A 17,487-nucleotide genomic window follows, 5' to 3' on the forward strand; every position below is an offset into this window, starting at 1 on the left:
CGAGTCCTCGGGGTGCTACATTCCCCCCTGGTAAATCACAGCACGTCCTCGGGCTGGAAAAGAGCAAAACAATTTAAAACATACAAAATTTTAGAATGCATTCGTATATAAGACATTAACTTTTCACTCATCCCTTTATGGGAGGTACTCTTCTCTTTTTTAACGTTACTGGTATAAAACATTTTTATAAAACACTTTGCTAATGCCACCGGAACTCTTTTCTAACATACTATATAAAACTTTTGGCATTACTATTTTAGCAGCACATAAACTTTCCAATATAAGACATTTTCAAATAAAACATTTTCAAAACATATTCTTGAGTTCTGGCCGCTGTGCAACTTGCAACCAGGTAAAGGTGCAACAGTCCATTTTAATCCGCCTTGAGGTAGACGTTGCGGTTCTTGTATAAAACCAGTAGGGGGACCTTTAAGAAGCGCAACTATGTACAAGGGTATGGCCGCTCTCAGTCCTCGGCCAGTGGGAATAGGGGAATGGCTGCTCACAGTCCTCAGCCTGGTTAGGGATTAGGGGCACACAGGTAACAGTTCACACAGTCAACAATTTCACAACAGTTCTTGTACCCCGACGGGTAACTATATACAGTTCCACTTTACCATCCTCTAATAATGGTGTCCTCCTTGCTCTTCCGGGTAGTCTTCAGGTCCGTCCGGACCCTCGGTGTACTCCGTTTCTGGGCGGTACTGTAGTTCCGCTTCCGTGAGCCGGTGAACGTGGAGGGCGTACGGTCCCTTGGCACCCTTGTGCCGGGTGAAGGTGACCACATCACCCGGGTAGAGATCACGTCCGCGGTGTCCCTCCGGCAGGTGGCTCTCGACATCCCTGCGGGTGACAAAGACGTCGCCGGGGGTTCGATGGTCTCGGATAAAGCCCCAGCCATGCTCCAGCTGGAACTTTATTACGGTCCCGTTGACTCGGGGACCGCGGGCGGCTCGGGGATCTTGTCGGGCCCTGCGCTTCTGCTCCGCGCTCCGGGCCTGCAGCTGTTCCTCTCGGATTCGCCTCTCCCGCCGTTCCCTTTCAAATACCTCCAGCTGTTGACGGCAGCACTCTTCACGCCGGGCTGCGTCCGCCCGGGTCTCCTGGGTGAACCCCATGAGATTCTCACCGGTGGGATCCCATGCGAATTGAGCGTCCTCCAGCGGGAGCGGAGCGATTTTGGCGGGCTCCGGAGCCGGGATCAGAGGCTCACACAGGGGCCGTTCCCTCCGGAGACGGGGGTTGACGTACTCCGGTGGCCACACGAAGGGCAGCCCATCCGGGCTGGTATGTTGCGCAAAGAGGTCTGCGCCCAGGGGTGGCACCACGGGCCTCGATCGGGAAGCAGCGCCCGGGGGCACTCGGCCTTGCGACCAGGCCTGGGAATTTCCGGTTGGGTCTGGGGGTGGCACTGTTGGGGAAGAGGGCGCTGGAGGGGCAGCGGCGCCCGGGTTCACCAGGCCTTGCGACCAGGCCGGTGGTACTTCCTCTTTTGCCGCGCTCGGGGTCGAGGGGCGTGGCGCGGAATGGGGCGTGACCGCGGCTCCTGCCGCTTGAGGCCTAGTTGGGAGCAGTGGAGGCGCGGCAACGGGTGTGGTGCGTAGGGCTTCGGGCTCTGCGACGGGAGGCTGGGGCAGGCTTACGGCTGCTGGGCTCGGGGTGATGACGTCCCCATTACCTGCCTCAATCCTTGCGGCTCCCTCCGCGGCGTCGTCTCCGGCCTTCGTCCCTCCTGCACCATCCTCAGAGGCAGACGTGCTCCAGGTTGCGGGTGGCGCCTCCTGCTGGCGGGTTCCAGCCTGCCGGGCCATCTCCCTTCTCCACTCGGCCAGCGCATCCTGCTGTGCCCGGACCATCCTCCGGTCCAAGTCCTCCAGCGCAGCCTGTGCACGCTCCGGGTCTCTGGGGAGCTGCGCCAGGATCTCCACTAGGCTGTCTGGCGGTGCGGCCTGCAGCAGGCTCCGGACCAAGGTGTTGGCACTGCTGGACGCTTCCTCCATTTCCGGGTGCGGTCTGTCCAGACTGATCCAGAGCGCGCCCTGCCCCACAGTTTTCTTCACTTCCCGCCCCCATTGGGGGTGGTCCTGGGGCAACTTGGTGACAGTCAGTTTCAGGGGCAGCCCTCCCACGCTGATGGACACCTCCACTGCAGCATTCATGGCTGCTGGGGGCGGGCTCCTTCTTTGGCGCCACTCTGGGACCTGGCCCACGATGGGAGGTGGCTTCCTGCTGTCCTTTGGTGCGCACATAATGGCATCCGCTCTGCCAGGGCGGGAAAAACGGATGAAGATGGCGGGAAACGGTCCAAGATGGCGTCTGATGGCGGGAATCGGCTCCGGATGGCGGGAAACGACTCCGGACGGCGGGAAATTTCTGGAAATGGCGGGAAACTTCTTTTTAAGGTACATGTGCAGTTTTCTTCAGGCACGCAATACCCGCTTGTGGCGGGTTGGTAATGATCCTGCCGACTACGCCAAAGTTGACGCGCCCCCTGGGCCTGTGCGCTGTGCTGCTGTGCAGGGGGAATACCCGGAGCCGGATCGCTGGGGGTTGTAGTTCTCCGTGGCGGTGACCCGGTCCGTGCCCAGGGTGGTCAAACCAGTGGCAGTCTATTAGTGTTATAATAAGTGTCTGACTACGCCACCCGTGGATTGCGGTCAGTGGGGACCGCCGCTGCGCTGCAGACCGCTGAGGCTGATGTTGGTTGCGCAGCCGAGTATGGGATAACTCCCCATGGGAGGAATATTGCCTCAGGGCAGCTAATGTGCAAAATGATGGGAGTGATGGTGTGAGTGTCCCAGTACTGATGGTGCTGGTGCGGCGATGAAACACAGAGACTTGTAATTGCAGTTTCCAAAGCTTTACTCACGGTTGTTATTCAGGTCAATGCTGCAGGCGATGACTGCCCAAGCCGTGCTGCGTCCACCAGGTGAGGGACTCGGTCAACTCCCAGGCAATTCCAGAGTGTGGTTCGGAGCTCCCCTCTCTTCCTTTCTACTGGCCGTCCCCACCAGTGACCCACCTTTGTCCAGCTTCCTCGGGCCTTCTGTTGGCGAAACCTCTCCCGGTTTCCCTGACCCTATACGGTATGCTTTCCTGGTGGATGTAGTGAGGGGTCGCACCAAGATGTGGTCACAACCTCCGGTTTTGGCTGAGGATTAGTCACCTCCACCAATTCGGGTTCCGGTACCCTGCTCTGCCAACCCTTCACCCTGTATCTCCTGGGCATATGGGGTTCCTTCTGCCTTCGTGTTTCTGGGCCTTTCTCTGTGTTCCTTGCTCCCTTTCTCCTCTGTTTCAGTTCCTTTCTTACTTTCCTTTCCGTTCCTTCTCCTCTCTCTTTCTGCTGCTCCTGGCCTCCACTCCAGGCCTGCCTCTGGAGCTGGGCCCAGACTGAGCCACAGCTCCCTGTCAGCCCTCTCTGGCTGAGCTCCTCTCCTCTTCTCCTCCTGCCTGAACTGAACACTGTCCTAAGATGGTGCCCACCTTATATACCTCCTTCTGACACCCGAGCCCAGGTGACTAGCAACCAATGGGCTCCTACCTATGCCCAGAAACCCACCCCTATCTGCTCCTACACCACTGGGTGTACTTTCCCCTCCCCACTCCAGCCAGGAACAGATGCTGTCGTGCCTGCACTTCTGTCTAGTGGGAGCACTGTTGAGCTGTTCCTCGGAAATGGGGTGTGTGTGGTGCATGCAGCCTACCCAGCCCCGGTCCACACTCCATCCTTACCCGGGAGTGGAATACCACACCTCTGGTTCGAGGTGCAATACCCCTGTAGCAGCCGAGTCCTCGTGGTGCTACATATGCATGCTCACCACACAACCTCCATGACCTGTATGCACACTCACCACACAACCTCCATGGCCTGTATGCATGCTCACCACACAAACTCCATGGCCTGTATGCACGCTCACCATGCAACATCCATGGCCTGTATGCACCCTCACCACACAACCTCCATGGCCTGTATGCACGCTCACCACACAACCTCCATGGCCTGTATGCACGCTCACCACACAAACTCCATGGCCTGTATGCACGCTCACCACGCAACCTCCATGGCCTGCATGCACGCTCACCAAGCAACCTCCATGGCCTGTATGCACACTCACCTCGCAACCTCCATGGCCTGTATGCACACTCACCACACAACCTCCATGGACAGTATGCACGCTCACCACGCAAGCTCCATGGCCTGTATGCACACTTACCATACAACCTCCATGGCCTGTATGCACGCTCATCACACACTCACCACACAACCTCCATGGCCTGTATGCACGCTCACCACACAACCTCCATGGCCTGTATGCACGCTCACCACACAACCTCCATGGCTTGTATGCATACTCACCACGCAGCCTCCATGGTCTCTATGCACGCTCACCACGCAGCCTCCATGGCCTGTATGCACGCTCACCACACAACCTCCATGGCCTGTATGCACGCTCACCACGCAGCATCCATGGCCTGTATGCACGCTCACCACACAACCTCCATGGCCTGTATGCACGCTCACCACGCAGCATCCATGGCCTGTATGCACGCTCACCACACAACCTCCATGGCCTGTATGCACGCTCACCACACAACCTCCATGACCTGTATGCACGCTCACCACACAACTTCCATGGACAGTATGCACGCTCACCACGCAACCTCCATGGCCTGTATGCACACTTACCATACAACCTCCATGGCCTGTATGCACGCTCACCACACACTCACCACACAACCTCCATGGCCTGTATGCACTCTCACCACACAAAGTCCATGGCCTGTATGCACGCTCACCACACAACCTCCATGGCTTGTATGCATGCTCACCATGCAGCCTCCATGGTCTGTATGCACGCTCACCACGCAGCGTCCATGGCCTGTATGCACGCTCACCACACAACCTCCATGGCCTGTATGCACGCTCACCACGCAGCATCCATGGCCTGTATGCACGCTCACCACGCAACCTCCAAGGCCTGTATGCACGCTCACCACGCAACCTCCATGGCCAGTATGCACGCTCACCACGCAACCTCCATGGCCTGTATGCACGCTCACCACACAACCTCCATGGCCTGTATGCACGCTCACCACACAACCTCCATGGCCTGTATGCACGCTCACCACACAACCTCCATGGCCTGTATGCACGCTCACCACACAACCTCCATGGCTTGTATGCATGCTCACCACGCAACCTCCATGGCCTGTATGCATGCTCACCACACAACCTCCATGGCCTGTATGCACACTCACCACACAACCTCTATGGCCTGTATACACACTCACTACACAACCTCCATGGCCTGTATGCACACCCACCATGCAACCTCCATGGCCTGTATGCATGCTCACCACGCAGCCTCCATGGCCTGTATGCACGCTCACCACAGAACCTCCATGGCCTGTATGCACGCTCACCACGCAACCTCCATGGCCTGTATGCATGCTCACCACACAACCTCCATGGCCTGTATGCACGCTAACCACACAACCTCCATGGCCTGTATGCATGCTCACCACACAACCTCCATGGCCTGTATGCACACTCACCACACAACCTCTATGGCCTGTATACACACTCACTACACAACCTCCATGGCCTGTATGCACACCCACCATGCAACCTCCATGGCCTGTATGCATGCTCACCACGCAGCCTCCATGGCCTGTATGCACGCTCACCACAGAACCTCCATGGCCTGTATGCACGCTCACCACGCAACCTCCATGGCCTGTATGCATGCTCACCACACAACCTCCATGGCCTGTATGCACGCTAACCACACAACCTCCATGGCCTGTATGCAGGCTCGCCACACGTCCTCCATGGCCTGTATGCATGCTCACCACGCAACCTCCATGGCCTGTATGCGTGCTTGCCGCGCGTCCTCCATGGCCTGCATGCACGCTCACCACGCCACCTCCATGGCCTGTATGCATGCTCATCACACAACCTCCATGGCCTGTATGCACGCTCACCACACAACCTCCATGGCCTGTATGCACGCTCACAACACAACCTCCATGGCCTGTATGCACACTCACCACACAACCTCCATGGCCTGTATGGATGCATATCCCACAACCTCCATGGCCTGTATGCACACTCACCACACAACCTCCAATGAATGGGAAGTGGCACACACTGGAGCACCTTACAATGGATGGGATGTGGCACACGCTGGAGCATCTTACAATGAATGGGATGTGGCACACGCTGGAGCGCCTTAGAATGAATGGGATGTGGCACACGCTGGAGCACCTTACAATGAATGGGATGTGGCACAACCTGGAGCACCTTACAATGAATGGGATGTGGCACACACAGAAGCACCTTACAATGAATGGGATGTGGCACACGTTGGAACACCTTACAATGAATGGGATGTGGCACACGCTGGAGCACCTTACAATGAATGGGATGTGGCACATGCTGGAGTGCCTTACAATGAATGGGATGTGGCACACACTGGAGCACCTTACAATGAATGGGATGTGGCACACGCTGGAGCACCTTACAATGAATGGGATGTGGCACACGCTGGAGCACCTTACAATGAATGGGATGTGACACACGCTGGAGCACCTTACAATGAATGGGATGTGGCACACACTGGAGCATCTTACAATGAATGGGATGTGGCACAAGCTGGAGCACCTTACAATGAATGGGATGTGGCACACACAGGAGCACCTTACAATGAATGGGATGTGGCACACGCTGGAACACCTTACAATGAATGGGATGTGGCACACGCTGGAGCACCTTACAATGAATGGGATGTGGCACATGCTGGAGTGCCTTACAATGAATGGGATGTGGCACACACTGGAGCACCTTACAATGAATGGGATGTGGCACATGCTGGAACACCTTACAATGAATGGGATGTGGCACACGCTGGAGCACCTTACAATGAATGGGATGTGGCACATGCTGGAGTGCCTTACAATGAATGGGATGTGGCGCACGCTGGAGCACCTTACAATGAATGGGATGTGGCACACGCTGGAGCACCTTACAATGAATGGGATGTGGCACACGCTGGAGTGCCTTACAATGAATGGGATGTGGCACACACTGGAGAGCCTTACAATGAATGGGATGTGGCACACACTGGAGCGCCTTACAATGAATGGGATGTGGCACACACAGGAGCACCTTACAATGAATGGGATGTGGCACACGCTGGAGCACCTTACAATGAATGGGATGTGGCACACGCTGGAGCACCTTACAATGAATGGGATGTGGCACACGCTGGAGCACCTTACAATGAATGGGATGTGGCACATGCTGGAGCGCCTTACAATGAATGGGATGTGGGACACACTGGAGAGCCTTACAATGAATGGGATGTGGCACACACTGGAGCGCCTTACAATGAATGGGATGTGGCACACGCTGGAGCACCTTACAATGAATGGGATGTGGCACACGCTGGAGAGCCTTACAATGAATGGGATGTGGCACATGCTGGAGCACCTTACAATGAATGGGATGTGGCACACGCTGGAGAGCCTTACAATGAATGGGATGTGGCACACGCTGGAGAGCCTAACAATGAATGGGAAGTGGCACACGCTGGAGCACCTTACAATTAATGGGATGTGGCACACGCTGGAGCACCTTACAATGAATGGGATGTGGCACACGCTGGAGCGCCTTACAATGAATGGGATGTGGCACATGTTGGAGCACATTACAATGAATGGGATGTGGCACACACTGGAGCACCTTACAATGAATGGGAGGATGTGGCACACGCTGGAGAGCCTTACAATGAATGGGATGTGGCACACGCTGGAGCACCTTACAATGAATGGGATGTGGCACACGCCGGAGCGCCTTACAATGAATGGGATGTGGCACACGCTGGAGCGCCTTACAATGAATGGGATGTGGCACACGCTGGAGAGCCTTACAATGAATGGGATGTGGCACACGCTGGAGCACCTTACAATGAATGGGATGTGGCACACGCTGGAGAGCCTTACAATGAATGGGATGTGGCACACGCTGGAGAGCCTAACAATGAATGGGAAGTGGCACACGCTGGAGCACCTTACAATTAATGGGATGTGGCACACGCTGGAGCACCTTACAATGAATGGGATGTGGCACACGCTGGAGCGCCTTACAATGAATGGGATGTGGCACACGCTGGAGAGCCTTACAATGAATGGGATGTGGCACACGCTGGAGCACCTTACAATGAATGGGATGTGGCACACGCCGGAGCGCCTTACAATGAATGGGATGTGGCACACGCTGGAGCGCCTTACAATGAATGGGATGTGGCACACGCTGGAGCACCTTACAATGAATGGGAGGATGTGGCACACGCTGGAGCGCCTTACAATGAACGGGATGTGGCACACGCTGGAGCACCTTACAATGAATGGGATGTGGCACATGCTGGAGCACCTTACAATGAATGGGATGTGGCACACGCTGGAGCAACTTGGGCCCTTCAGTCAGCTGATTGGCAGGAGTATTGAGAGGTGGACAACCTGTCGTTTATCAAATATCCTAAGGACAGCTATTTTGTAGTCCCATAAATCCTTTTAATTTAAAAGATACGATCAAAGGTCACTCGCTATTAAAGGTAATGGTGTCAGTAAGGTTCCCACTCCCAATATTACCAGGTTTGCAAGTAGTAATATTGCAAGGAAACATTTACTAGTCTTTACTTTTGTTATTGTTGACCTGTCTAAACCCCGACACATTGGAAGGGTTAAGTTATCAATGATGACGTGGGCCATTAACACACAACAGGTATCACCGAGATTAAACAAAAACTTGGTAGTAATGATTTTCTGTATTGTAGAACAACATTTATGTTACAAATCAGAAAGCATCCCGAGACAACAGGTCCTACAATGGAGCCATACACCTGCTGAATTTCCTATAAGGTTAAAATGTTTTCTCTCTTGTGTAACTTCTGATGATTAACAAGATGTGATCTATGTTTAAAAGATTTCCCACATTCTGAACATAAAAATGGCCTTTCCCCTGTGTGAATTCTCAGATGTTGAAGAAGAATGGCTTTATGACTAAAACATTTCCCACATTCGGAGCATGAAAACGGCTTCTCCCCTGTGTGAGTTTTTACATGTTCATTAAAACATGATTTCTGACTAAAACACTTATGACATTCAGGACAGGAGTACGGCTTCTCCCCTGTGTGAACTCTCTGATGTATCTTGAGAGCTTCCCTACGCATATAGCATTTTCCACATGTCACACATGAAAATGACTTCTCCCCGGTGTGACTTATCTGATGTCTCTTAAGCCGATCTTTAGCAAAAAAGCATTTCCCACATTCAGAGCAAGAAAACGGCTTCTCCCCGGTGTGAATTCTTTGATGGTTTATAAGAGTTATCTTTTGCACAAAACCTTTTCCACACTCAGGACATGAATATGGTCTTTCTCCTGTGTGTGTTCTCTGATGTTTATCAAGATCCGATTTAGACTTGAAACATTTCCCACACTCTGAACATGAATACGGCTTCTCCCCTGTGTGAGTTCTCAGATGTTTTGAAATATGTGATCTAAATGTAAAACGCTTCCCACATTTAGGGCATGAAAATGGCTTCTCCCCTGTGTGAATTCTCTGATGATTAACAAGATCTGATTTCTGGATAAAGCATTTCCCACATTCAGGGCATGAATACGGCTTCTCCCCTGTGTGAATTCTCTGATGTGCAACAAAAGCTGATTTCTTTTTAAAACCCCTCCCGCACTCTGTACAAGAATACGGCCTTTCACCTATGTGATGATTAGATTTGTTTTTCCCACATTCAGCAAATACCAATATGTTATCAAGTCTATTTCCAGAGCTACTTTGTATAATCTGTGATTGATTATCTGCTACTTCATGATAGGAAGATGAAAGGAGATTTATATAGGAACTTCTCATCCAGTCTTCACCTGAAAAAAAGAAAAATCTGTCATAATTATAATTATGTTAAAGCTTCAATGTGGATCAATATATACACTGCTCAAAACAATAAAGGGAACACTGAAATCCCCCCTCCTAGATCTGAATGATGAAATCTTCTCATTGAATACTTTGTTCTGTAGAAGCTGAATGTGCTGACAACAAAATCACACAAAAATCATCAATGGAAATCACATTTATTAACCAGTGGAGGCCTGGATGTGGAGTCACCCCCAAAATGAAAGTGGAAAAACCCACTACAGGCTGATCCAACTGTGATGTAATGTCCTTAAAACAAGTCACAATGAGGCTGAGTATTGTGTGTGGCCTCCACGTGCCTGTATGACCTCCCTACAACGCCTGGACATGCTCCTGATGAGGCTGAGTATTGTGTGTGGCCTCCACGTGCCTGTATGACCTCCCTACAACGCCTGGGCATGCTCCTGATGAGGCTGAGTATTGTGTGTGGCCTCCACGTGCCTGTATGACCTCCCTACAACGCCTGGGCATGCTCCTGATGAGGCTGAGTATTGTGTGTGACCTCCACGAGCCTGTATGACCACCCTACAACGCCTGGGCATGCTCCTGGTGAGGCTGAGTATTGTGTGTGGCCTCCACGTGCCTGTATGACCTCTCTACAACGCCTGGGCATGCTCGTGATGAGGCTCAGTATTGTGTGTGGCCTCCACGTGCCTGTATGACCTCTCTACAACGCCTGGGCATGCTCCTGATGAGGCTGAGTATTGTGTGTGGCCTCCACGTGCCTGTATGACCCCCCTACAACGTCTGGGCATGCTCCTGATGAGGCTAAGTATTGTGTGTAGCCTCCACGTGCCTATATGACCTCCCTGCAATGCCTGGGCATGCTCCTGATGAGTCTGAGTATTGTGTGTGGCCTCCACGTGCCTGTATGACCTCTCTACAACGCCTGGGCATGCTCGTGATGAGGCTCAGTATTGTGTGTGGCCTCCACGTGCCTGTATGACCTCTCTACAACGCCTGGGCATGCTCCTGATGAGGCTGAGTATTGTGTGTGGCCTCCACGTGCCTGTATGACCCCCCTACAACGTCTGGGCATGCTCCTGATGAGGCTAAGTATTGTGTGTAGCCTCCACGTGCCTGTATGACCTCCCTACAACGCCTGGGCATGCTCCTGATGAGGCTGAGTATTGTGTGTGGCCTCCACGTGCCTGTATGACCTCTCTACAACGCCTGGGCATGCTCCTGATGAGTCTCAGTATTGTGTGTGGCCTCCACGAGCCTGTATGACCTCCCTACAACGCCTGGGCATGCTCTTGGTGAGGCTGAGTATTGTGTGTGCCCTCCAAGTGCCTGTATGACCTCCCTACAACGCCTGGGCATGCTCCTGATGAGGCTGAGTATTGTGTGTGACCTCCACGAGCCTGTATGACCTCCCTAAAACGCCTGGGCATGCTTCTGATGAGGCTGAGTATTGTGTGTGACCTCCACGAGCCTGTATGACCTCCCTACAATGCCTGGGCATGCTCCTGATGAGGCTGAGTATTGTGTGTGGCCTCCACGTGTCTGTATGACCTCCCTACAACGCCTGGGCATGCTCCTGATGAGGCTGAGTATTGTGTGTGGCCTCCACGTGCCTATATGACCTCCCTACAACGCCTGGGCATGCTCCTGATGAGGCTGAGTATTATGTGTGGCCTCCACGTGCCTGTATGACCTCCCTACAACGCCTGGGCATGCTCCTGATGAGGCTGAATATTGGGTGTGGCCTCCACGTGCCTGTATGACCTCCCTACAACGCCTGGGCATGCTCCTGATGAGTCTCAGTATTGTGTGTGGCCTCCACGTGCCTGTATGACCTCCCTACAACGCCTGGGCATGCTCCTGATGAGGCTGAGTATTGTGTGTGTGGCCTCCACGTGCCTGTATGACCTCCCTACAACGCCTGGGCATGCTCCTGATGAGTCTCAGTATTGTGTGTGGCCTCCACGTGCCTGTATGACCTCCCTACAACGCCTGGGCATGCTCCTGATGAGGCTGAGTATTGTGTGTGGCCTCCACGTGCCTGTATGACCTCCCTACAACACCTGGGCATGCTCCTAATGAGTCTCAGTATTGTGTGTGGCCTCCACGTGCCTATATGACCTCCCTGCAATGCCTGGGCATGCTCCTGATGAGTCTGAGTATTGTGTGTGGCCTCCACGTGCCTGTATGACCTCCCTACAACGCCTGGGCATGCTCCTGATGAGGCTGAGTATTGTGTGTGGCCTCCACGTGCCTGTATGACCTCTCTACAACACCTGGGTATGCTCGTGATGAGGCTCAGTATTATGTGTGGCCTCCACGTGCCTGTATAACCTCTCTACAACGCCTGGGCATGCTCCTGATGAGGCTGAGTATTGTGTGTGGCCTCCACGTGCCTGTATGACCCCCCTACAACGTCTGGGCATGCTCCTGATGAGGCTAAGTATTGTGTGTAGCCTCCACGTGCCTGTATGACCTCCCTACAACGCCTGGGCATGCTCCTGATGAGGCTGAGTATTGTGTGTGGCCTCCACGTGCCTGTATGACCTCTCTACAACGCCTGGGCATGCTCCTGATGAGTCTCAGTATTGTGTGTGGCCTCCACGAGCCTGTATGACCTCCCTACAACGCCTGGGCATGCTCCTGATGAGACTGAGTATTGTGTGTGACCTCCACGAGCCTGTATGACCTCCCTACAATGCCTGGGCATGCTCCTGATAAGGCTGAGTATTGTGTGTGGCCTCCACGTGTCTGTATGACCTCCCTACAATGCCTGGGCATGCTCCTGATGAGGCTGAGTATTGTGTGTGGCCTCCACGTGTCTGTATGACCTCCCTACAACGCCTGGGCATGCTCCTGATGAGGCTGAGTATTGTGTGTGGCCTCCACGTGCCTGTATGACCTCCCTACAACGCCTGGGCATGCTCCTGATGAGGCTGAGTATTGTGTGTGACCTCCACATGCCTGTATGACCTCCCTACAACGCCCGGGCATGCTCCTGATGAGGCTGAGTATTGTGTGTGGCCTCCACGTGCCGGTATGACCTCCCTACAACGCCTGGGCATGCTCCTGATGAGGCTGAGTATTGTGTGTGGCCTCCACATGCCTGTATGACTTCCCTACAACGCCTGGGCATGCTCCTGATGAGGCTAAGTATTGTGTGTGGCCTCCACGTGCCTGTATGACCTCCCTACAACGCCTGGGCATGCTCCTGATGAGGCTGAGTATTGTGTGTGGCCTCCACGTGCCTGTATGACTTCCCTACAACGTCTCGGCATGCTCCTGATGAGGCTGAGTATTGTGTGTGACCTCCACGTGCCTGTATGACCTCCCTACAACGCCTGGGCATGCTCCTGATGAGGCTAAGTATTGTGTGTAGCCTCCACGTGCCTGTATGACCTACCTACAACGCCTGGGCATGCTCCTGATGAGGCTGAGTATTGTGTGTGGCCTCCACGTGCCTGTATGACCTCTCTACAACGCCTGGGCATGCTCCTGATGAGTCTCAGTATTGTGTGTGGCCTCCACGAGCCTGTATGACCTCCCTACAACGCCTGGGCATGCTCCTGGTGAGGCTGAGTATTGTGTGTGCCCTCCAAGTGCCTGTATGACCTCCCTACAACGCCTGGGCATGCTCCTGATGAGGCTGAGTATTGTGTGTGACCTCCACGAGCCTGTATGACCTCCCTACAATGCCTGGGCATGCTCCTGATGAGGCTGAGTATTGTGTGTGGCCTCCACGTGTCTGTATGACCTCCCTACAACGCCTGGGCATGCTCCTGATGAGGCTGAGTATTGTGTGTGGCCTCCACGTGCCTATATGACCTCCCTACAACGCCTGGGCATGCTCCTGATGAGGCTGAGTATTATGTGTGGCCTCCACGTGCCTGTATGACCTCCCTACAACGCCTGGGCATGCTCCTGATGAGGCTGAATATTGGGTGTGGCCTCCACGTGCCTGTATGACCTCCCTACAACGCCTGGGCATGCTCCTGATGAGTCTCAGTATTGTGTGTGGCCTCCACGTGCCTGTATGACCTCCCTACAACGCCTGGGCATGCTCCTGATGAGGCTGAGTATTGTGTGTGTGGCCTCCACGTGCCTGTATGACCTCCCTACAACGCCTGGGCATGCTCCTGATGAGTCTCAGTATTGTGTGTGGCCTCTACGTGCCTGTATGACCTCCCTACAACGCCTGGGCATGCTCCTGATGAGGCTGAGTATTGTGTGTTGCCTCCACGTGCCTGTATGACCTCCCTACAACACCTGGGCATGCTCCTAATGAGTCTCAGTATTGTGTGTGGCCTCCACGTGCCTATATGACCTCCCTGCAATGCCTGGGCATGCTCCTGATGAGTCTGAGTATTGTGTGTGGCCTCCACGTGCCTGTATGACCTCCCTACAACGCCTGGGCATGCTCCTGATGAGGCTGAGTATTGTGTGTGGCCTCCACGTGCCTGTATGACCTCTCTACAACACCTGGGTATGCTCGTGATGAGGCTCAGTATTGTGTGTGGCCTCCACGTGCCTGTATGACCTCTCTACAACGCCTGGGCATGCTCCTGATGAGGCTGAGTATTGTGTGTGGCCTCCACGTGCCTGTATGACCCCCCTACAACGTCTGGGCATTCTCCTGATGAGGCTAAGTATTGTGTGTAGCCTCCACGTGCCTGTATGACCTCCCTACAACGCCTGGGCATGCTCCTGATGAGGCTGAGTATTGTGTGTGGCCTCCACGTGCCTGTATGACCTCTCTACAACGCCTGGGCATGCTCCTGATGAGTCTCAGTATTGTGTGTGGCCTCCACGAGCCTGTATGACCTCCCTACAACGCCTGGGCATGCTCCTGGTGAGGCTGAGTATTGTGTGTGGCCTCCAAGTGCCTGTATGACCTCCCTACAACGCCTGGGCATGCTCCTGATGAGACTGAGTATTGTGTGTGGCCTCCACGAGCCTGTATGACCTCCCTACAATGCCTGGGCATGCTCCTGATGAGGCTGAGTATTGTGTGTGGCCTCCACGTGTCTGTATGACCTCCCTACAACGCCTGGGCATGCTCCTGATGAGGCTGAGTATTGTGTGTGGCCTCCACGTGCCTGTATGACCTCCCTACAACGCCTGGGCATGCTTCTGATGAGGCTGAGTATTGTGTGTGACCTCCACGAGCCTGTATGACCTCCCTACAATGCCTGGGCATGCTCCTGATGAGGCTGAGTATTGTGTGTGGCCTCCACGTGTCTGTATGACCTCCCTACAACGCCTGGGCATGCTCCTGATGAGGCTGAGTATTGTGTGTGGCCTCCACGTGCCTGTATGACCTCCCTACAACGCCTGGGCATGCTCCTGATGAGGCTGAGTATTGTGTGTGGCCTCCACGTGCCTGTATGACCTCCCTACAACGCCTGGGCATGCTCCTGATGAGGCTGAGTATTGTGTGTGACCTCCACATGCCTGTATGACCTCCCTACAACGCCCGGGCATGCTCCTGATGAGGCTGAGTATTGTGTGTGGCCTCCACGTGCCGGTATGACCTCCCTACAACGCCTGGGCATGCTCCTGATGAGGCTAAGTATTGTGTGTGGCCTCCACGTGCCTGTATGACCTCCCTACAACGCCTGGGCATGCTCCTGATGAGGCTAAGTATTGTGTGTGGCCTCCACGTGCCTGTATGACCTCTCCAACGCCTGGGCATGCTCCTGATGAGGCTGAGTATTGTGTGTGGCCTCCACGTGCCTGTATGACTTCCCTACAACGTCTCGGCATGCTCCTGTTGAGGCTGAGTATTGTGTGTGACCTCCACGTGCCTGTATGACCTCCCTACAACGCCTGGGCATGCTCCTGATGAGGCTGAGTATTGTGTGTGGCCTCCACGTGCCTGTATGACCTCCCTACAACGCCTGGGCATGCTCCTGATGAGGCTGAGTATTGTGTGTGGCCTCCACGTGCCTGTATGACCTCCCTACAACGCCTGGGCATGCTCCTGATGAGGCTGAGTATTATGTGTGGCCTCCACGTGCCTGTATGACCTCCCTACAACGCCTGGGCATGCTCCTGATGAGGCTGAATATTGGGTGTGGCCTCCACGTGCCTGTATGACCTCCCTAAAACGCCTGGGCATGCTCCTGATGAGTCTCAGTATTGTGTGTGGCCTCCACGTGCCTGTATGACCTCCCTACAACGCCTGGGCATGCTCCTAATGAGTCTCAGTATTGTGTGTGGCCTCCACGTGCCTATATGACCTCCCTGCAATGCCTGGGCATGCTCCTGATGAGGCTGAGTATTGTGTGTGGCCTCCACGTGCCTGTATGACCTCTCTACAACGCCTGGGCATGCTCGTGATGAGGCTCAGTATTGTGTGTGGCCTCCACATGCCTGTATGACCTGCCTACAACGCCTGGGCATGCTCCTGATGAGGCTGAGTATTGTGTGTGGCCTCCACGTGCCTGTATGACCCCCCTACAACGCCTGGGCATGCTCCTGATGAGGCTAAGTATTGTGTGTAGCCTCCACGTGCCTGTATGACCTCCCTACAAAGCCTGGGCATGCTCCTGATGAGGCTGAATATTGTGTGTGGCCTCCACGTGCCTGTATGACCCCCCTACAACGTCTGGGCATGCTCCTGATGAGGCTGAGTATTGTGTGTGGCCTCCACGTGCCTGTATGACCCCCCTACAACGTCTGGGCATGCTCCTGATGAAGCTCAGTATTGTGTCTGGCCTCCACGTGCCTGTATGACCTCCCTGCAATGCCTGGGCATGCTCCTGATGAGACTGAGTATTGTGTGTGGCCTCCACGTGCCTGTATGACCTCTCTACAACGCCTGGGCATGCTCCTGATGAGGCTAAGTATTGTGTGTGGCCTCCACGTGCCTGTATGACCTCCCTACAACGCCTGGGCATGCTCCTGATGAGGCTGAATATTGTGTGTGGCCTCCACGTGCCTGTATGACCTCCCTACAACGCCTGGGCATGCTCCTGATGAGGCTCAGTATTGTGTCTGGCCTCCACGTGCCTGTATGACCTCCCTGCAATGCCTGGGCATGCTCCTGATGAGACTGAGTATTGTGTGTGGCCTCCACGTGCCTGTATGACCTCTCTACAACGCCTGGGCATGCTCCTGATGAGGCTGACTATTGTGTGTGGCCTCCCCGTGCCTGTATGACCTCTCTACAACGCCTGGGCATGCTCCTGATGAGACTAAGTATTGTGTGTGGCCTCCACGTGCCTTTATGACCTCTCTACAACGCCTGGGCATGCTCGTGATGAGGCTCAGTATTGTGTGTGGCCTCCACATGCCTGTATGACCTCCCTACAACGCCTGGGCATGCTCCTGATGAGGCTGAGTATTGTGTGTGGCCTCCACGTGCCTGTATGACCCCCCTACAACGTCTGGGCATGCTCCTGATGAGGCTGAGTATTGTGTGTGGCCTCCACGTGCCTGTATGACCCCCCTACAACGTCTGGGCATGCTCCTGATGAGGCTGAGTATTGTGTGTGGCCTCCACATGCCTGTATGACCTCCCTACAACGCC

General features: G+C 54.3%; 1 protein-coding gene across 1 annotated transcript in view; it reads right to left on the bottom strand.

Moving 5' to 3' along the window:
* LOC141243614 (uncharacterized) overlaps positions 1-9,955 on the bottom strand; it is a 41,886-nt gene extending 31,931 nt beyond the window's left edge. Inside the window, exons 1-2 of the mRNA XM_073668940.1 lie at positions 8,929-9,955; positions 6,169-8,437 (exon numbers count right to left, since the gene is read on the bottom strand). Coding sequence (XP_073525041.1) covers positions 6,169-8,437; positions 8,929-9,932 — 3,273 coding nt within the window. The 5' untranslated portion in view covers positions 9,933-9,955. The remainder of the gene's footprint in view (positions 1-6,168; positions 8,438-8,928) is intronic.
* Between the last annotated feature and the right edge of the window lie 7,532 nt (positions 9,956-17,487).

Source organism: Phyllobates terribilis, unplaced genomic scaffold (genome assembly GCF_046119375.1).
Source record: "Phyllobates terribilis strain yellow unplaced genomic scaffold, ASM4611937v1 Scaffold_2__4_contigs__length_985480577, whole genome shotgun sequence".
Lineage (NCBI taxonomy): Eukaryota > Metazoa > Chordata > Amphibia > Anura > Dendrobatidae > Phyllobates > Phyllobates terribilis.